This window comes from Rhincodon typus, chromosome 1 (assembly GCF_021869965.1).
Source record: "Rhincodon typus isolate 14 chromosome 1, sRhiTyp1.1, whole genome shotgun sequence".
NCBI lineage: Eukaryota > Metazoa > Chordata > Chondrichthyes > Orectolobiformes > Rhincodontidae > Rhincodon > Rhincodon typus.
In genome coordinates this window covers 62,717,831-62,740,065 of record NC_063332.1, presented here as the reverse complement: position 1 = coordinate 62,740,065, position 22,235 = coordinate 62,717,831, and the positions used below count along the sequence as shown (strand labels likewise).

The 22,235-nt window shown below is 41.6% G+C and overlaps 1 protein-coding gene across 2 annotated transcripts in view; it reads right to left on the bottom strand.

The window, feature by feature from the left end:
• rab3c (RAB3C, member RAS oncogene family) overlaps positions 1–22,235 on the bottom strand; it is a 162,924-nt gene that overhangs the window by 15,425 nt on the left and 125,264 nt on the right. For both annotated transcript variants that reach the window (XM_048601837.1, XM_048601827.1), the window contains exon 4: positions 6,389–6,513. In XM_048601837.1, the coding sequence (XP_048457794.1) occupies positions 6,389–6,513 (125 nt within the window). The remainder of the gene's footprint in view (positions 1–6,388; positions 6,514–22,235) is intronic.

Here is a 22,235-nt window from a genome sequence, read left to right as displayed (position 1 = left end):
AAGGGGAGGGTGAGCAGCCAGAGGTCATGGTCCGTATTGGTACTAACAACATAGGCAGGGCCAAGTTAATGAACATAGCGGGACCAGCAGTCTGAAACTGTACTTATGTTAATGCAAGGTGTATGACAGGTAAGGCAGATGATCTTAGAGCCTGGATTAGTACATGGGGCTATGATGTGGTAGACATTACCAGAAATTTGGTTGAGAGAAGGGCAGGACTGGCATTCAATGTTCCAGGTTTAGAAAATTCAGGTGTGATAGAGAGAGGTGTAAAAGCAGTGGGGGAGTTGCATTACTGATTAAGGGGAATGTCACAGCAGTACTTAAAGAGGACATCTTGGAGGGCTTATCCAGTGAGGCAATACGGGTAAAACTTATGAATAAAAAATTGTCAGTGGCACATACAGGAACAACCAGATCATGGAAAGATATATGAACAACCAGATCATGGAAAGATATATAAACAACAAAGTTGTTGTAGTGGGTGATTTTAACTTCCTCAATATTGACTTTGACCAAATTATTCTGGTGCTGAGGAGGAAGCCCGTTGGCAATACCAGGAAGGAAGCAAATAGTAATGGTTTTGTATGAAATGTAACCTTCAGTGATTAAATGTGACTTTATTAGAGATTAGGTTGGCAGCACACAGGATTCACAAGCCGTTACTGACATGACCAGTAATTTTCCTAGTGCCAGGGGCTTAGATGGGGCAGCATCAGGAAGGTGACGGCCTAGTGGTATTATCGCTGGACTGATAATCCAGAGGCCCAGATAATGTCCTGGGAACTGGGTTCAAATCCTGCCATGGCAGATGATGGAATTTGAATTCAATAAATATCTGGAATTAGGAATCTAATGATGACCATGAATCCATTGTCAATTGTTGAAAAAACCCATCTGGTTCACTAATGTCTTTAAGGAAGGAAACTGCCTTCCTTACCTGGTCTGGCCTACATGTGACTCCTGACCCACAGCAATGTGGGTGACTCTGAACTGCCCTCTGGGCAATTAGGGATGGGCAATAAATGCTGCCTAGCCAGCGACGCTTTCATCCCATGAATGAATAAAATGAATAACAAATTACTTCCGCAAGGGTTTCTTGAGACAATGTGCGGATACTCATACTCAGGAAAGGGCTGTACCAGATCTTGTATTGGGGAATGAGCTTGACCAAATGATCGAAGTTTGTGAGGTTGCATTTGGGAATGGTGATCATAATTCCGTAAGTTTTCCGATAGTTATGGATAAGACTGGTCCTCAGGTGAAAGTGCTAAATTAGGCAAAAGCTAATTAGAACAGTATTAGGCAGGAACTTGGGAAATTATATTGGAGGCAGCTGCTTGAGGGGAAATCTACATCTGAATCTTTTAAAGGCCAGTTGATTAGAGTTCAGGCCGGCGTGTCCCAGTGAGGATGTAAGATCAGAATGGAAAGTTTCAGGAACCTTGGATGAAAAAGATATTGAAAGTTTAGTCAAAAATGAAAAGGAAATATATGTAAGGTTTAGGAAACTGAAATCTACCAAGGCCCCTGAGGAATATAAAGGAAGCAGAAAGAAATTAAACAAGAAATCAGGAAGGCTAGAAGGGTGTATGAAATGTTCTTGGCAAGTAGGATTAAGGAGAATCCCAAGGCATTTTATATGTATATTAACAGCAAGAGGGTAATTAGGGAAAGGGTAGGTCCATTCAAGGACAAAGGAGGAAATATATGCATGGAGCCAGAGGAAGTAGATGAGATCCTTAATGAGTACTTTGCATCAGTATTCACTAAGGAGAAGGACGTGGATGATGGGAAGATAAAGGATGGGTATATTGATATTCTAGGGCATGTCTATATTAAGGAGGATGTGTTGGGTGTCTTGAAAAACATTAACGTAGATAAGTCCCCAGGGCCTGATAGGATCTATCCCAGGATACTGAAGAAAGCAAGGGAGGAGATTTCGGGGCCTTGATAGAGATCTTTGTATCTTCTTTAACAACAGGCAAGGTCCCAGAGGACTTGACAATAGCCGAAGTTGTTCCTTTGTTTAAGAAGAGCAACAGGAATTATCCAGGAAGTTATAGGCCAGTGAGCCTTACATCGGTGGTAGGGAAATTACTGGAGAAGATTCTTAGGGACAGGATTTACACGCATTTGGAAAAGAACAGACTTATTAGGGATAGTCAGCATGGCTTTATGTGGGGAAGGTCTTGTTTCACAAATTAGTTTGAGAATTTTGAGGAAGTGACGACAATGACTGACGAGGGTAAGACTTTACTACAGCATCTAACATGGTCCCTCACAGTAGGCTGGTCCAAAAGATTAAGTCACATGAGATCCACGGTAAGTTGGCAAATGGGATACAAAATTGGTTTGGTCACAGGACACAGAGGGATGGAGGGGTGTTTGACTGACCGGAGGTCCGTGACCAGTGGTGTTTAACAAGAATCAGTGCTTATTGTTGTTTTTAATATTTATAAATGACCTAGATCAAAATGTAGATGACATGGCAGTTGGTGGAGTTGTGAGCAGTGAGGAAGCTGTCACACAATGCAGCAGGATACAGATCTGTTGGAGAGTTGGACAGAGAAATGGCAGATCGAGTTAATCAGGGCAAGTGTGAGGTGATGCATTTTGAGAGGTCATATGCAAGAGGAAAGCACACAGTTAATGGTCGGATCCTTAGGAGCATTGATATGCAGAGGGATCTTGGAGTGTAAGTCCACAGCTCCCTGAAAATGGCAACACAAGTGGATAAGGTGGTAAAGAAGGCATCAGGGCTTTGAGGATAGAAGTTGGCAGGTCATGTTGCAGCTGTATAAGACTTTAGTTAGGAGTATGCAGGATGTTGTCTGGATTGGAGTGTATTAGCTATAAGGAGAGGTTGGATACACTTGGATTGTTTTATCTAGAGCGTTGGAGACTGAAGGGCAATCTGATAGAAGTGTATAAAATTACGGAAGGCATGGATAGGGTGGACAGTCAGAGTCTTTTTCCCAGGTTGGGAATGTCAAATACTAGGGGACAGATGTTTAAGGTGTGGGGGAGGGCGAAGTTTAAGGGAGATGTGCAAGGAAATTCTTTACACAGAGTGTGGAATGCACTGCCAGGGGAGATGGGAGAAGCAGATACACTAATAAAGTTTAAGATGCATTCAGACAGACACATGAAGAGGCAGGGAATAGAGGGATATTGACCTTGTGCAAGTAGATGGGATTAGTTTAGAATGGAATCATAGTTGGCACAGATATGATGGGCCAAAGGGCCTGTTACTATGTCCTATTTTAGGGAATTATCAGAGTTTGGTCTGAGTGAGATGGGGTTTACAGACTTACGGGGAAACTGGACTTGTCATGTAAACACAGTGGCTATAAGAGCAAGTCAGAGGCTAGAATACTGCAGTAACTCGCCCCCGACTCCCTAAAATCTGTTCATCGTTCATCATCTACAAGGCACAAGTCAGGAGTGTGATGGAACACTCCCCACTTGCCTGGAGGAGTGCAGCCCCAACAACACTCAAGAAACTTGACACCATCCAGGACAAAGCAGCCCGCTTGATTGGCACCACATGAACAAATATCCGCTCCCTTCACCACCTATGCTCAGTAGCAGTAGTATGCACTATCTACAAGATGCATTGTAGCAAATCACCAAAGATCAGCACCTTCCAAATCCATGGCCATTTCCATCTAGAAGGACAAGGGCAGCAAATACATGGTAAGACCACCACCTTCAAGTTCCCCTCCAAGCCCCTCACCATCCTGATTTGGAAATATAGCACTGAATCCACACTGTCGCTGGATCAATATCCTGGAATTCCCTCCCTAAGCACATTGTGGATCAACTTAGGGTGCTTGGGCTGCAGCGGTTCAAGGCGGCAGCTCACCATTATCTTCTCAAGGGGAACTAGGGACAGGTAATAAATGCTGGCCAGCCAGCAACACCCGTGTACCATGACTAAATAAAGAAGAAAAGGAAAAAATGGAGCCTGTGGCAGTGTCTGTCATCCTATTCCATTGAAGACATTTTCTGATTAATCATTCAATTGTGCCCATGATACAGGGCTGGAAACTGGAATTGCTGGTATTTTGGCAATTCCATGTCTCCCACACCATCAGTTACCAAGTGGACTGCATTTTGCAATTGCATGGGCCAGGCTGGTACCACAGTACGGTTTTCAGTGGCATAGGTTCTGGTTTTACCATGAAATTTGATACTTACCCACACTTTACAAACTCCAGCACAATCAGCTTTGGAGGACTTCAGAGGAAACATGCTGATTTACGTTTCCAAAGGAGTTAAAGAGGAGAGAGACCAATCTTGGTAACTACCATCATAATATAAGAGCAGAGAACAAAAAGTTATAAGGGTACTTCCAGCAATGTATTACTGAGTTATTTAATTCTTGGCATGGTTAGATTCTGAAAAATCTAGATGTCACACTGCAGGCGTTTGGCTCAATTTTCACATTGGATTTGGAAGTGAAAGCTGCTTTTAACATTTTTTAAAATGTTGCTCTGGAAGCACAGCTTCCAGGTGAAGGATTCATCCTGTACTAAAAAGAAGATTGGGTCCCACAGCAATTGACAAATGGGTTTTTTTAAGCTTGTCTACCAAATTAAGGAAAAAAACCTCACAACCAGGTCTGAATTTTCCCCGTGCCACAAAGGCAGGTAAGGAGGCAGTGATAGGAGCAAAGTTGTGCCATAACATAGAACATGGAACAGTACAGCACAGTACAGGCCCTTCGGCCCACGATGTTGTGCCACCTATTATCCTACTCTGAGATCAAACTACCCTGCATACCCTACATTATACTATCATCCATGTGCCTATCCAAGAGTCGCTTGAATGTCCCTAATGTATCTGACTCCACTACCACTGCTGGCAGTGCATTCCATGTACCCACCACTCTCTGTGTAAGGAACCTACCTCTGCCATCTCCCCTATTCCTTCCTCCAATCACCTTAAAATTATACCCCTTCGTAACAGTCATTTCTGCCCTGAGAAAAGGTCTCTGGCTATCCACTCTATCTATGCCTCTCATCATCTTGTACACCTCTATCAAGTCACCTCTCATCCTTCTTCGCTCCAATGAGAAAACCTTTCCTCATAAGACCTGCCCTCTATTCCAGGCAGCATCCTGGTAACTCTCCTCTGCACCCTCTCTAAAGCTTCCACATCCTTCCTATAATGAGGCGACCAGAACTGAATACAATATTCCAAGTGTGGTCTAACCAGGGTTTTATAGAGCTGCAGCATAACCTTGCAGCTCTTAAACTCAATTCCCCTGCCAATGAAAGCCAACACACCATACACCTTCTTGACAACTCTATCAACTTTGAGGGATCTATGGACGTGGACCCCAAGATCCCTCTGTTCCTCCACACTGCCAAGAATCCTGCCATTAAGCCTGTATTCTGCATTCAAATTTGACTTTCCAAAATGAATCACTTCACACTTTTCCGGGTTGAATTCAATCTGCCACTTCTTTGCCCAGCTCTGCATCCTGTCAATGTCCTGTTGCAACCTACAACAGCCTACAACACTATCCACAACTCCACCAACCTTTGTGTCATCGGCAAACTTACTAACGCACCCTTCCACTTCCTCATCCAAGTCATTTATAAAGATCACAAAGAGCAGAGGTCCTAGAACAGATCCCTGCGGAACACCACTGGTCACCGAGCTCTAGGGTGAATACTTTCCATCTACTACCACCCTCTGTCTTCTACTGGACAGCCACATTTCACTGAATCCCATGCCTCCTTACTTTCTAACATGTTGGGTTAGTTACCCTTCGCTTCTTGCAGGAGGAATGACCAACATTGCAAAGGTTACCTGTCCCAGCATGGTGAATAGTCAGTTTGGACCAGTGGGGAATCAGCTAGGATCTTCCCAATGGATCTCAAAATGAGCCAGAGTCTAGCAGACAACTAAAGGCAGAGAAGTTCAAGAAGCTGGAGAATAGTTAGAAGATTCTAAAGTTAAACAAGAAGACTAACATTATGTGAAACATAGTTAGTTCTTTATATTATGTGTGACAAATTGGATAAATTGAAGTAAGGCATCCTAGGTTTAACAAACTATTCTGTGTGGTCAGCTTATTTGACTGTGGTAGTTTAATAATTTATATCTGCCTTCAGCTCATGAGATGTATGTCCAGACCATCTTCAGAAGGAATGAAGTAGTATGTGAACAAAAGACAGGAAGATACAGTTCTGGTCTCTAGATGATCATATCACATAGGCATTGTAAATCAAATAGGTGCCTAGATCACTTACGGAGATTATTGATACTGGTCAAGACAGAGTATGTTCAATAGATCTGAACTTGTAACAATATGTAAGCAACAAAATGCAATAAGTATCAGGTAAACATGACAATTCACATTGGCCAAACATACCAAGTTGATCTGCCAACTGCTTCCCTCTCTCCACAGATACTATCCTTTCATCTTCCATGTCACATTTATTGCCAACCAGAATAACCTGTGCATTATCCCAGGAGTATGTCTTGATCTGGGTTGACCTAAGAGGAAATTGGAGAATGCATTACATTGAAGTTTGTTTTTTTTTGAATAATACAATGATTAATATTATGCAAAACATAATGCTTCTCAATTATCCAGAAACAACACTGCTGGAAACTTAGGCTGTACTATATTGTTGCATTTCTTGTCAATACTTTCAAAATATGATTTTACACTTGCTTTCCTTTTAAACTTCAGTCTCAATCAATTGTAAAGGGTTTTCTTAAGACATTGTGATTTGCAAATCCATTTTCTGGATGATATGTGTAATACTGAGAGTGGTGTCATCGGAAGAGTGAAACTGGTCAGGTGCATTACTCACTAGATTTGTGTTGGATTACGAGGGAATAAATATGTGACAAATAGGAGTGACACAAATTGCACATCTTGTAACAGGTGACCAGCGTGATAGCTTGTCTTATGTATTGTATTTCATAAAATATTGCATTTTTAAAGTCGCAAGTTTGAAAACATCTGCAATCTTCTCAATCATTTCAACCAAGTAAATCCATTTAAAATTTGATATATATTCCCACAGTATTTCTTTGTTTAATAATCTGACAAAATGGTCCATAGGATACAGTTGCTAAATAATATCATGGAATATTTCCCTTAAAAAATATTGAGTACAAACCATTGATATGTTTTCTCTTCTATGCTCTTTCTGCAAGTGATTTCAGGTGCAAGCGATGAAGCAGTGTTCAATCTTGAAAGATCAGTTATTTGTATCATGCTAATTTGACATTTTAGAGGACAAAACATTGTTCAATAATCATATATTTTGTGGCCTACCTTTTATATCACTTTTGGTCACACTGTGTGAGAAAATTATTTTCAATTGTCTTGAAATCATCTTGGCAGTTACAAACAAACAGACTATCTGAAGAAACGTTTCCAACAAGGAAATTAATGATTTCACCTAAATGTTACGCTGTGAATATTAACCAAGGACTGAAGCCATCTGTATGCACATACCTTACTCGTTGTTAAATGCAACGTTTTGATTTTAAATAGTACTTTCTATAATGTATAATGTGTTCCTACACGAAAGGTTGCAGCGTAATTTAAAAGTGAAACCATCTGTTCTTCATGTGGTGCAGTTTTTTCAGTTGGTCTGAGCCTGTAATGGCTGAGATAAGTATGGCGAGTAGAGAAGGAACTACTCTATATTTGAAATACCTGGCTTGTGCAGGACTAAGCAGCATGTTGGGAAATACCATAACTCTACTGTGGCTTTTATGTTATTGATCTTTCATGTATGCGTGCATTTTTCCTTTTTGTCACTGTTCAGTTATTTTTTCCTTGTTTCTATGCTTCTCTCCACCTTTCCACAATCAAGAAGATACCAACTCACTGACCAATCCCCACCACTGCCTACCTGCGCTCTCTAATCGCCATTCCAACTACCTTCCCCAGCTCCTCTCATCCCCGCCTCCTTGACCTGTCTGTCTTCTCTCCTACCTATCTCCCTCTCATCCCCGCCTCCTTGACCTGACACAACCTGTCCATCTTCTCTCCCATCTATCTGCTCCTCCCACCTCACTGACCAATCCCCACCACTCCCTACCTGCCTTCACCTATCACCATCCCACCTACCTTCCCCAGCACCACCCCTCCTCTCTCTATTTATTTCAGAGATCCTTTCCCCCACCCCATTTCTGAAGAAGGGTCCCAACCCAAAACATCGGCTTTCCTGCTCCTCTGATGCTGCCTGGCCTGCTGTGTTCATCCAGCTCCACACTATGTAATCAAGAAGCTAGTCAGATCTGTTTCATAACATCACAATGCTGCTGTTCAACCATCAATTTGAAAATCACAAGACCTGTCTTGCCACAATGCTTCCTTTATGTTATTCTTTCAAATAGGCAAATACCACATGATTGAAGGGTTGAATCAGTTAAGGGTTAAATCTTCAGCCATTTTGTAGATGTAAATGGGAACCACAGATGTACACAGGCAGGCTAGGAGTGCAGAGAGCCACACTATCAACAAGATAGAGCCAAACTTGAGTGAAATACAGACATGGCCTGTGAAAACTGAGGGAAAACAAAAGATAATGTCAAACACATGCACAAAGAAACATAGCAACTTTAATATGTGCGTCGGTAATGTTTTGTATAAAGCTTGGAGGTCTCTGTGACCCACAGAATTAGTTTTACACTCTATGACGATAATACTGGCTCTTCTTGATTGCACAAGTAAACCAATGATTGCTTGACCTGAATCCTGACCCCTGTTATCCATTTGTCATGTTGACTGATAACATCTGGCATATTCAGCATCATCAAATTCGGTAAACATTGCTCAGGAAGCCACAGATACAGATCCAGAATTCACTTTCAGTCATTACAAAGTTACCACTGAATTACATTTTACCTGGGAATTGGAAAATGTCAGAATAGCACAATAAAGAGTGATGCGTTTCTGAAATTAGGCTTGAGGCATGTTGTTGAAGTACGTTCCAGAACAGATCCAGTAAAATTCTTGTTCACACTTACTCCAAAATATTTGATTGAGAAAAGTTTTCCATCTTGGATATGGGGGAAACGGGACAAAAATAAAAGCTAGCTGTAAAGTAATGTAAAGGCTGAGAAGGTTTACAAATAAACTAAAGAAATCATTGCAAGGATTTGGCTGGGTACAAGCATGAATTTAATAAAATTAATACAGAAAGAAAGTATAGTGTGTGACCATGCTATAATGCACAGCAACCAAAAGAAGTTCCCGATGCACTAGATATGGGTTCCTACTCTCGTGTAAGATTTCCAAGCTCTTACTGTCATTCTAACCATCACTCAAATGCTTACCGTGCCTTATCATTTCCAGTTTCATTAGTCTTTTCTGGTCATTGGAACTATACTTTTCATAAATCTCAACTTGTCAAAGGTTCTGCCATCTGTGTACTATCACACAGTAAGTCCCATTTACATTTACAATATGGCTGAAGATTAACTGATTCAACCCTTCAATCATGTGGTATTTGCCTATTTGAAAGGATAACATAAGGGAAGCATTATGGCGAGACCAGTCTTGTGATCTTAGCATGGATGGTTGAACAGTACCATTGTGATGTAGTGAAGCAGATATGCCTATCTTCTTACTATTTCAATGCACATCATTTGCATTTCCCTTTGCATTCCATTCAATTTCATTTTTTCATCCCCATGCCTTAAGAGTGGCACGGTGGCTCAGTGGTTAGCACTGCAGCTTCACAGCGCCAGGGACCCAGGTTTGATTCCACCCACGGGTGACTGTCTCTGTGGAGTTCGCACATTCTGCGTGGGTTTGCTCCAGTTTCCTCCCACAGTCCAAAGATGTGCAGACTAGGTGGATTGGCCATGCTAATTTGCCCATAGTGTTCAGGGATGTGTAGATTAGGGGGATGGGTCTGGGTGGGATGCTCCGAGGGCTTGTTGGGCCAAAGGACCTGTTTCCACACTGTCAGGGTTCTATTCTATGATTCTTTCCATCTTCCTACTTCTTCTTCAAATATCTTCTCGACAGCTATTTTTTTGATTTTCTATTCAGTCAACTTCCTAATCTTTTTATCTCTATTTCTCAGTCTCCAACTTTTTTTTTTCCATTTTTGTTAAGTCATTTAGTAACTTGAAGATGATACATGGGTACAAGCTGTTACTGTGCCCATTCCCTGTCTGTTAGATATCTAAATGACCCAAATATATATAAAAATTAAAGCCAGCAGATAATTACTTCTTTGCAAATTGATGTGAATTTGTCAGTGCTATGTGTTCATCAACCATTAGCACTTCGCAAAGGTGAAAAATTAAAAGCTGAAATGTTATGTGTTTACCAGCTTATTCAAAGCACTCTATTAGTATTTTTACAGTGCTCAATTTCTGTTAAAATGAACAATTCATTTTCTTTTATGCCTCGCTGTAGTTTCAGTATGATAACAAGAAAGTACTGCACAAGGACAGTTGGCCAAATTGACATTAATGGCTCTTGTATTTATTTCTCAGACTGTTCATTTCAGAAATTGATCTCAACTAGTTTAAACTGACACCGTTGCTGATCTACTAAGTGCTTTGCCATGTGTTTGGAGGAACCGGGCACAATGATAAGATAGTTTGACTATATCATCACCTTGTGAATTCTGTTTGGGAGGATAATTAATATATGTTTTAATATAGGTCATAAACAAAATAATGGAAGGCTACTCTCAAATGGTTTCACTACAGCAAATATAGCTTGTCAGTTGCAGTGTCTGCAAGACTTGGCAGTTAACAGGCTGGTTTCAGAGCTGGTTTCTCACACCAGCCACTTTTTGGAACTGAGCCTGCATGAAGATCAAGTCTAGAGTAAATTGTTAACACAAAAGGAAATTTCATTTGTTTAGATTTGATGTCACAAAATGCCCTGGGAGTGGATATTAATGTAGAGATAATAGGAATGACACATACAGGTTGATATTGAAATGTTTCTGGAGTTTTCCATCAACTTACAGTCTCACTAACAGCATTATGGGTCTACCTACTCCCAGTGGATTGCAGAACTTCAAAAAAGCAGCTCATCACCACCTTCTCAAGGGCAACCAGGGACGGGTAATAAATCCTGGGGCAGTCAGCAAACCCCATATTCTCTGAATGAATTTTTTAAAAAAATACCACTCCGTTGCCACCTCCTCCTAAACAGACAAAAGTCTTATTAAAATTGGCCATAGGACACAATTGTAGTTTCCTGGTCCGATTGGACATGGTGTTAATTTTCATATACTCCTCGTTACCCAGCCAGGTCCAGAAGTCTATTTGGGTTATGATGACAGAGGACCAAGTGCTAATGAATCTTAACAAAACAGACAGCAGCACTGGTTTATTGTATGATAGCAATCTGGTAGCAGTTACATGAGTTATATGAACGTTGCTACAAAGAATTTGACGGCACTGGAGATTAGAGGTCTGCACTCCAGGACACCTAAGATTCTCTGCCTTATCCCAACCCAAGCCAGTGTGACACAATCAGATTTAGTGGCGCTTAATATTGTAAAGTCCACATATTTTTATTTCATTTATTTTTGTGTGGAGGACTAAAGAAAGCATATATAGCTTTTAACTAGGAAAATGTAAAGAGTTGGCTGCAGTTTTATGTTTTTATGCAGTTTCAAGTTTGCTAAAGCACACTGAGTTATATATACTGTTGCATACAGTTATATACACAAGTTCCTTAGAGAGCACCTCCTAAACCCACAATCATTACATCTAGAAGGACAAGGGCTGCAGATATATGGGAACACTACCACCTTCAAGTTCCCCTCCAAGCCACTCAAACATATCGCCATTACTTCACTGCTGCTGGATCAAAATCCTGGTACTTCCTCCCTACTGGGTCTACCTACATCAAATGGGCTGCAATGGTTCAAGAGAGCAGCTGACTACCAACTTCCGAATGGCAAATGGGGATGGATAATAAATGCTGGCCCAGTTAGCAATACCCACATCCTGTGAGTGAATTAAAACAAATGACCGATGGGTTCCTAATTTCAGGAAAAGTGCTTGACAACAATGTTCTGATTTGCTCCTGACAAGGTCAAGCCAGTGCAGTAGAGAACAGAAAGCATCAAAACATCTCCGTTCCTCTCGAGTGTGGAGGTACTGGAAAGTCTCCAGTAATAGCTAACTGTCTTCTGCTTATCTTTCTTTGTAAATCACCTGATAAAGGAGCAAACAAAAATGCCTTCAAAGACAATGAAAAGGTGAATTCTCAACCAGTAAATGAAATAAAGCATTGGTGTGCAAACAACCTTGTATCAACAGCAAAGAAGTAAAAGAAATCTGAAGAAATCAAAAGTAACAACTCATCAAATCCTGTGGTCTTTACTGGTGGAATTGAACTGTTTCCCAAATTTTTATTTTCTTTTTCTAGTGGATGTTGTTTACATGGATCTTAGCAAGGCTTTCAAAAAGGTCCCTCATAGTAGGCTCATCTAGAAAATTAAAATGCATGGTATCCACGATGACTTGGCCACGTGGATTCAGAATCAGCCTGCCCATGGAAGGCAAAGTGTAGTGGTGGAAGGGTGTTTCTCTGGCTGGAGGTATGTGATTAGTGCTGTTCCACAAAGATCCATACTAGGAACTCTGCTAATTGTGATATATATATAAATGACTTGGATGAAAACGTAGACGGGTGGGCTGGTAAGTTTGCAGATGATACAAAGATCAGCAGAATTGTGGACAGTATAGAAGGTTGTCATAGGATACAGCAGGATATAGATCAGTTGCAGATATGGGCAGAGAAATGGCAGATGGAGTTTAATCCGGGTAAGTATCAAGTGCTGCACTTTGGGAGATCAAACATTAAGGAACAGTGTACAGTTAATGGTGGGACCGTGAACAGCATTGATGTACAGAGGGATCTTGGGCTTCAAGTCCATAGCTCCCAGAAAGTGATTATGCCAAGTAGATAGGGTGGTAAAGAAAGCGTATGGCATGCTTGTCTTTATTGTTTGGGGAACTGAGTACAAGAGTCAGCATGTCATGTTGCAGCTTTATAAGACTTTGGTTAGGCCACACTTAGAATACTGCATTCAGTTCTGGTCGCCACATTATAGGAAGGATGTGGAAGCTTTGGAAAGGATGAAGAAGAGGTTTACCAGAATGCTGCCTCGATTAGAGGATATGAGCTGTGAGGAGAGGCTAGAAAAACTCGGGTTGTTTTCTCTGGAGCAGTGGAGGCTGAGGGGAGTCTTGATGGAAGTCTATAAAATTATGAGATGCATAGATAGAGTTGATGGTTAGAATCTTTTTCCTGGAATTGAAATGTCTAAAACTAGGAGCTTGCATTTAAGGTGAGAGGGGGTAAGTTCAAAGGAGATGTGAGGGGCAATTTTTTTTTTTAAACACAGAAGGTGGTAGGAGTCTGGAATGCATTGTCAGGGCTGGTGGTGGAGGCAGACATAATAGAAGTGATTAAGGGACTTTTAGATAAACACATGAATACCCAAGAAATGGAAGGGTATAGCTCAAGGGCAGGCAGAACGGATTAGTTTAATTTGGCGTCATGTTTGGAACAACATTGTGGGCTGAAGGGTCCGTTCTTGTGCTGTACAGTTCTATGTTCAATGTTCTACTCTTAATATCCATGTTTTGTCTGTCTTAATACATCTGTTTATTTGTGAAGGTGAGTTTAAGAAGGGATAGAGTTTAGAGTGTAAAGTATGCAATTCCTTTATCCTAATTGCCATTTGCTGAAGATAATTTGTTCATGATAGACGGTTATTTTTGTATTATGCACAGAAACCTAGTGGGTTTTTTCTTTAAATGTGTGTTTGAATAGTTCGCTGAGATCTTTTTTGTATCTGTGATGACTTTGGGAACAGTGACTCGATTTCCAGCACATTGTCATTATCATAGCTAACTAGGATGATGTTTCTGCAGAAGCATGACATTTTGCAATATTTTCTTCCCCACACAAATGTTTTGGCAAAGTTAACATTTATATGTATACATCTGGAGAACTCACTATTCTTTTAGAATGCATTCTCTTTGACTTGAAAAACAATCAGTAGGTTGTTGGCTTAACAGCCATTGATCTCGATTCTGATTCAGAACGTATTTGGTCTGTAAATTGTCACTCCACTGGAAGACCTTTTATCTATTAGATGTCCTTCACAGAGTTCCTAATCTAGGTGCCTGATTTATTATCTTAAGTGGAGGACACTTGACTCCTGGATTTCTCTTGCACAAGAACTCTTCTTGGCTGAATCCATAACACATCTGAGGGACCTTTAGTCTTATGAATTGCCATCATGGAAGACGGCTGCTCAATGAAAACAAGTGCTTTCAATTTTTTTGGTATCTTGGATGTCTAAGCCATGTAATTTCTCCTTATCAATCTTGTCCTGAGTCTGTGGACTTTGGTCAACCTTGTCTAGAGTCATATGCAGCTCATCTTCATTTTCAGCAAGTAATTTCTTATTCTCAATATGTTGACAGATGTGTATTGAATGTTGGATGTCTTCATTTGCCCTCCACGGTTGTAGTACTTGTGCAGCAGATAATTTGCCATCCTCATCATCAGGATTGCTGCTTATTGAGAATCATCTGTCACCGGTACTGGTAACTCAGCTTTGGAAGAGACAGAATTGAAATATTTCTCTCGAACTTGTGTCACCTCATTATCTCATTTCAAATTCAAATCTGCGATAACTATTTGGTCAGCAGCTGGTTTTGCTGTTTGAATGACATCTGTTAAAGATTCCTCAATCAGCTCAATTGCGATGATCTCCTCACTCTTGTTGACAGTATTTACTTCAGCTTAAAAGCTGAGTGGATTTCTGCTCTCTAAAGGTTATTCAGTGAGGAAAGGAATGGAAAAGATGTCCACCACTCCTGTGTAGTTGCAAAGTTCCTTCCTGTTAATAGTATGAAACAATTCTTTTATCACAAAATAGATAATCTCTGTACTTCTGAGTATTGAGGCACTGTGGCTCAGTGGTTAACACTGCTGCCATCACAGTACCTGGGATCCAGGTTCGATTCCAAACTCTGGCAACAGTCTGTGTAGAGTTTGCACATTCTTCCTGTATCTGCATGGGTTTCCTCTGGGTGCTCTGGCTTCCTCCCACAGTCCAATGATGTGCAGGTTAGGTAGATTGGCTTAGCTGTTCAAGTATTTGCAGCTGTTGACTGTGTCTGTGAATAATTCTTAAAGTGGTAATGTCTTTAAATAAGTAAACTCACTTGATCTTCCGGAAATTTCTTCTCCAACATCCAATGAATTTTTTCACCAACGTACCTTGGAGCATCACGCAACAATGCCTGCTGCTGATTATCATGTTGCATTTGTGGTTAGAAACGATCGTCTTTCTTTTGTTCAATTCAAGAGCCTATCTAATTTATGAGGGTGGAGGAACAAACATTATTGACTATTGGCACAAAGTGTCTCTTGTCTTAAACGATGCAATTTATCGCATGATAGTGATGAGGTACAAGTTACATTAGTTCAAGAGACATTGTTACTAAGACAATAAGAAGGCTTGTCAATATCGATCTACAGTTCTTCACATCCTAAGATGTTCTGCTTTATCCCTATCCCATCACTAAATTAGGTGGAAAGTAATGAGTCTCCAACATTAACCCTTCCAGAACCATTATCTTCTACAACATCCAACACCTTGGCTGCCCATGGTAGAGTAATTTGTTCCCCACTTATTCACTGGGATGTGATAATGCTCTAGCAAATCAAGTGAATTGTGGAACGTGCCCATGCGGACTTCAACATCCTTCAACCCTGTCTGTTTGACGCTGCACAAGTCCTCTTAGACCAACGCTCTTAATCTTTGACAATGTGACTTCAAATCCAACAAAGTTTAGAAAACCAAATGTCGTCATAAAGATGTCTCCTCCAAATACTTTGGAAAAGACGCGATGTAGAGGTTCTCTGGCTTAAACTCTCCACAAAGCTCCTGGGCAACTTTAAACCACAGTCACTGAAACCATGGTAGATAAGGATACTTCATCTACAAATTAAAAAGTAAAAATTCTTCAGAGTAAAGAGTCATTGAGTCACACAGCACAGAAACTGATCTTTGGGTCCAACTTGTCCATGCTGAACAGTTTCCAAACTAAATTCGTCTCATTTGCCTGTAAATGGTTCATATCCCTTAAAAGTTTCTTATTCATGCACCTATCCAAATGTCTTTAAAATGCTGTAACTGTACCTGCCTCTACCACTTCTCCTGGCAGTTCATTTCATACATGCACCACACTCTGTGTGAAAAAATTGCCCCTCAGGTCCATGTTAAATCTTTCCCTTCTCTCTTTAAACCTATGCCCTCTGGTTTTGAACTCCCCAATCCTTGGGAAAAGAGCTTGGCTATTCACCATATCCATGCCCCTCATGATTTTATAAACCTCTGTAAGGTTATTCCTCAACCTGCTGTGCTCCAGGGAAAAAAGTTCTAGCTTATCCAGCATTCCCCTTTGGCTCAAGCCTTCCAGTCTGGTTAACATCCTTGTAAATCTTTTCTGCACCCTTTCCAATTTAATAACGTCCTTCTTATGAAAGGACAGCCAGAATTGTACGCGGTATTCTAAAAGTGGCCTCACCAATGTCCTGTACAGCTGCAACATGATGTTCCGACTCTATACAAAATGTTCTGACCAATAAAGGCAAGCAATGCCAAATGCCTTCTTCACCACCCTGTCATTCTGTGTGGATTTTGGAAAGCTGATGGCTGTCAGTGTGGGATTCAGTGACACAATCCCTCTCCCGACAACATGCTTATTTCAGTAAAGCCTGCTACATCTTGTACCAACTGGGCACTGAACAGGCCATTGGTTGGTCTTCCCCCAGGACTGGGGACCCCAGTGCTAGAAGTCCAATCCACTGAGAGGTGCTTGCCAATTAGAGACCAGCAGTTCTTACACATTAGCACTGCCATTAAGGGGATCATCTTGCACCCACTCAAGATCTCAGATTGAGGAGGAACTGAGGCAAAGGTGAAGGAGTAAATCATGGGATGTGGCTTATACCAAGGACAGTCAGCAGCAAAGTTGGGTATGGATTGCAGTGGGGGCTCTCCTCCCCACTCCAAGGTGTCATGGATCAAACGCTGAATGTCTTTAAATGAGGACTTGGAGAGACTGCAGACAAAAATGGCAAGGTTTACCCTCACAAAGCGAATGCCCTGCTTGCATCAGGGTTAATATGAATGGGAACAGGAGGAGGCCCTTAAATGTGCATTCATTGTGTACTCCAGTAATTTAATCCACAGCCAGAATTGCCATAGGCCTTCCCACCACTGACCCAATCAGGCTGGGAAGGGGTGGTGGTGAGATCCCTAGCTGACTGAATGCACTCACTACCAAACCTGTAGCAAGATTCCACCCAGGGAGTTCGCATTTTTATACCTTAACCAGAAACATCTTTGGTTGTATATTATGGTCTATAAGTGATAGCTTGGTGGTGTCAAGAAATAACTGGAGGCACTGGATACCGCAAGGTCATGTTCTCCGACAACACTCCAGCAACAGTACTGAGGATTTGTGCTCCAGAACTAGTTGTACCCCTTGTCAAGCTATTTGTATAGCTACAACCACCACTGGCATCTACCTGGCAAAGTGGGAAATTGCCCAGTAATATCCTGTCCAGTGTGTTTCTCCAGTGAGATATGGGAAATCAGAGACAAGTTCAAACGTCCCTGATGACTATTTCTGCAGGAAACGTGTCCAATTGCAGCTCCTGTGAGAGGAAAGGTTGAAGTGGCAGTTGGACACACTTAAGAGAATGCAGGATGCAGAAAACGTTGTAGACAGGAGCATTAGAGAGACTGTCACACTCAAGCTTTGGGCAGATAGATGTGTGACTGCGAGAAGGAATGGGTAGACAGTGCAGGAGTTCCCTGTGGCTAGTCCCCACTCAGACAAGTATAGCAGAGGTTGTGGTTCACATTGGTACTAATGACATAGACAGGAACGGTAGCTAGTCGCATGCCAGTGAAGCCAGAAATAGGAAGACAGCATGGTTAAATAAATGACTAAAGAATTGGTGTAGAAGGGACGGCTTCAGATATGTGGATCATTGGGATGTCTGCCAGGGAAGATGGGACCTTTAGAAGAAGGATAGGTTGCACCTAAACTGGATGGGCACTAATATCCTGACAGGGAAGTTTGCTGGCGCCACTCAGGAAAGTGGGGTGGGGGGGGGAACCACAGCAGTAGGTCAGCAAATAAAATGATCCAGGAGGAATTAGTGACTATGGCCAGTATGACTAAGAGGAAAAACAGACAGGGAGAGGCTACTGAATGTGGAATCCTAGAATCCCTACAGTATGGAAGCAGGCCATTCGACCCAACAAGTCCACACCTTCGAACCTTTGAAGAGCATCTTATCCAGACCCATCCCCATACCCTAACCCTGTAACTCTGCATTTCCCATGGTTAATCCAACTAACTTACACCCCTGGACACTATGGACAATTTAGCATGGCCAACCTACCTAACCTGCACATCTTTGGACTATGGGAGGAAACTGGAGCACCTGGAAGAATCCCATGCAGACACAGGGAGAATGTGCAAACTCCACACAGACAGTCACCCATGGGTGGAATTGAACTCAGGTCCCTGGTGCTGCGAGGTAGCAGTGCTAACCACTGAGCCACTGAACCACCGTGCCACCCCCACCCCTCTCCCTCCAAGATGGCGGGATTTAGCAGTTTGATGTATATTTGTTTGAATGCAAGGAGTATGACAGGTAAGGCACATGAACCCAGAGCTTGGATTAATACATATAACTCTGATGTTTTAGCTTTTACAGAGACTTGGTTCAGAGAGGTACAAGACCAGCAGCTTAACATTCTGGGATTTAGATGTTTCAGGCATTATAGAGAGGGATGTAAAAAAGGTGGAAGTGTTGCATTACAGATTAGGGAGAATATTACATCCGGATGGAGGAGGGCACCTTGGAGGGCTCATCCAGCAAGGCCACATGGACAGAGCTCAGGATTAGGAAGTGTGAAAACACATTGATGGGGTTGTACTACAGGCCTCCCAACAGCCAACGTGAGATAGAGGAACAGATACTAAGGCACATTATGAAAAAATGCAAAAACAAAAGATTGTTGTAGTAGGTGATTTCAACTTCCCCTACAGTGGCTTAGAAATTGTTAGGCTCAGGATGGTTTCTTGAAGAAATATGTAAAGAGTGCAACTAGGGAAGGAGCCATTCTAGACTTGGTACTGGGGAATGAGCCCAGCAGGTGATCAACGTTTCCGTGGGGGGAGCATTTAGGGAACAGCAACCATTATTCTGCAAGTTTTTAAAGTTACTTATGGATGAGAATAACAGCAGTCTTCACATCTAAGTATTAAACTGGGGGAAAGGCTAACTGCCACAATATTAGACAAGACCTGGAGAATGTATTTGGGGGCAGCTGTTTCAGGGTAAATCCAAATCTGTCATGTGTGAATCTTTTAAATGCCAGTTGGTTAGAGGTCAGGACCAGCATGTTCCTGTGAAAATGAAGGATAAGGATGGCAAGATTCAGGAGCCTTGGATGGTAAGAGAGATTGAGAGCTTAGTCAAGAAGAAAAAGAAGGCATACATAAGGTTTAGAAAACTGAAGAGCCAGACGAAGTAGGTGAGGTCCTTAACAAATACTTTACATTGGCATTCACAAGGAAGAAGGACATGGTGAATAGTGAGTCTAGAGAAGGGTACATTGTTATTCTAGGGAATTTCGATATAAAAAAATGAAGAGGTGATGGGTTTTTTGAAAAGTATTCAGGTAGACAAGTCCCCAGAACCTGATGGGATCTATCCCTGAATACTGAAGGAGGCAAGAGAAGAAATGTTTGTATCTCCTTTGGTCACAGAAGAGGCCCCAAAGGACTGGAGAACAGTTAATGTTGTTCCTTGGTTTAAGAAGGGCAACAGGGATAATCCAGGAAATTACAGGCTGGTGAGTCTTAGATCAGTTGTAGGGAAATTACTGGAGAAGATTCTTGGGGATATGATTTACTCACATTTGGAAAACTATGGATTTATTAGTGAGAGGCAGCATGCTTTGTGCAGAAAAGGTTGTGTCTCACAAACTTGACTGAGTATTTTTGAGGAAATGACAAAGATGACTGATGGGGGCAGGATGGCAGATGTTGTCTATGTGGACTTTAGCAAGGCCTTAATGCAGGATGGTACAAAATGTGAAGCTACATGGGATGTGAGGTGAGCTGGTAAGATGAATACATAACTACCTTAGTCATAGAAGACAGAGAGTATCAATGAAAGGATGTTTTCTGACTAGAGATCTGTGACCAGTGGTGCTCTGCAGGGATCAGTGCTGGGACCTCTTTTGTTTGTAACATATGTAAATGATTTTGAGAAGAATGTAGGTGGTCTGATTAGTAAGCTTGTGGATGACACAAAGATTGGGGGAGCTATGGATAATGAGGAGGATTGTCAGAGGATACAGCAGGATATAGATAGGCTGGAGACTTGGGCGGAGAAATGACAGATGGAATTTTATCCAGACAAATGCAAGGTGATGCATTTGGAAGGGCTAATGCAGGAAGTATACAGAAAATGGCAGAACTTTTCGAAGCATTAACATACAAAGGGATCTAGGCTTACAGGTCCACAGTTCCCTGACAGTGGCAACACAAGTGGATAAGGTGGTCAAGAATGGCATGCTTTCACCGTTTATGAATGTCTTGAGCCCAGGAATATCTAGCACCCAATCCTGCACCTCCTTGAGAAAGGTATCTGATATCATTAAAAATCACATTTCCACATTGCAATCTCTGCCTGTAACTCCTCAATCGTATTTACTAGACTCAATGCATTCATGTAAAATTGAATGTATGCTGATTTACACTTCCACATTTTACTTTCAATAATCTGTCTTCAATGACCGACTCTATACTAGTGCTATCAGTCTCTCTAAATATTTTGTGCACTCTGGTATTCCTCTCAATTATTCTCTCTTGGTTTCCACACTTCTGATGAGTTAATTTAAAGTCCTCCTGTCATCACTTGCATAACACCCCACAAGGAACTTAGTCCAGTTTGTACAGGTACCATCTTCCCCAGAGCCCATCCCAATGTTGTGGGAATGTAAAGTCCACCTTCCTGCACAATCTTTCCAGCCATGCATTAATCTGTCCTCTCCTATTTTTGTACTCACTTGCTCGTGGCACTGGAAATAATCTAAACATTACCACGTTTGTGGTCCTCCTTTTCAACCTAACTGCCTTAATTCTGATTTCTGAGAGACATCTCTCTTCCTACCTAAGTCACTGGGAGCAATATGGACCATAACTTCTGATTGTTCACTGTCCCTCAGAAGAATATCTCATAGCTGCTCCGTGACAGGGAAGCACTATACAGGGAATTGTGTCCCCATCCACAGAAACACTTGTCTAACTCCTCAGTAAGATGATGCAGACTGTCTCCGGTGCTCCTTTTGTCTGCTCTTCTCAAAGAACCCAATCTCTGTTCTTTCACTGCAATTACGTCAAAAACTTGGCACTTCCTTCCTAAATGCACTGTGGATGTCTCTATACCCTAAGAACTGCAGTGGTTCAAAAAAGCAGCTCACCACTACCTTCTTCAGGGCAATTAGGGATGGGTAATTAATCTTTGCCTAGCCAGTGACACCAACTTCTCACAAACAGACAAAATGTAATACAGTGCAAAGGATTGTTACTTAATATTCAGATAAAAGCTTTTTTGAATGGGGATGTATGCCACTGGACTGATGTGAGCAAAGCTAAGGAGATTGTGCACAAGTGTATTATTTTGGTGATGACCTTGCCCAAAGGAATCAAGTTAATTGGGAGATCAAGTTAATTTCTGAAGAAGGGTCTAGGCCTGAAACGTCAGCCTTCCTGCTCCTCTGATGCTGCTTGGCCTGCTGTGTTCATCCAGCTCTACACCTTGTTATCTAAGTTAATTGGGAGCTGCTATTGGATGAACATTGATGGCTAAACTTCAATGAAAACAAACTGTATTTTTGTCTGAAGAATTAACAGTTTTGAAGGATCATACGGCTGAAATTAATGCCACATATGTAAAGTGCATTGCCTATTAAATTCATTGTATGTTTTTTGTTATATCTGTCATTTAATAAGTATTTCACAGTTTATGCTGACAGCAATTTTCCTATTCATGTTTAAATTACACTCAACACTGAAGCCCCCCCCAAGGATGCGTCCTCAGCCCCCTACTGTACTCCCTGTACACCTATGACTGTGTTGTCAAATTC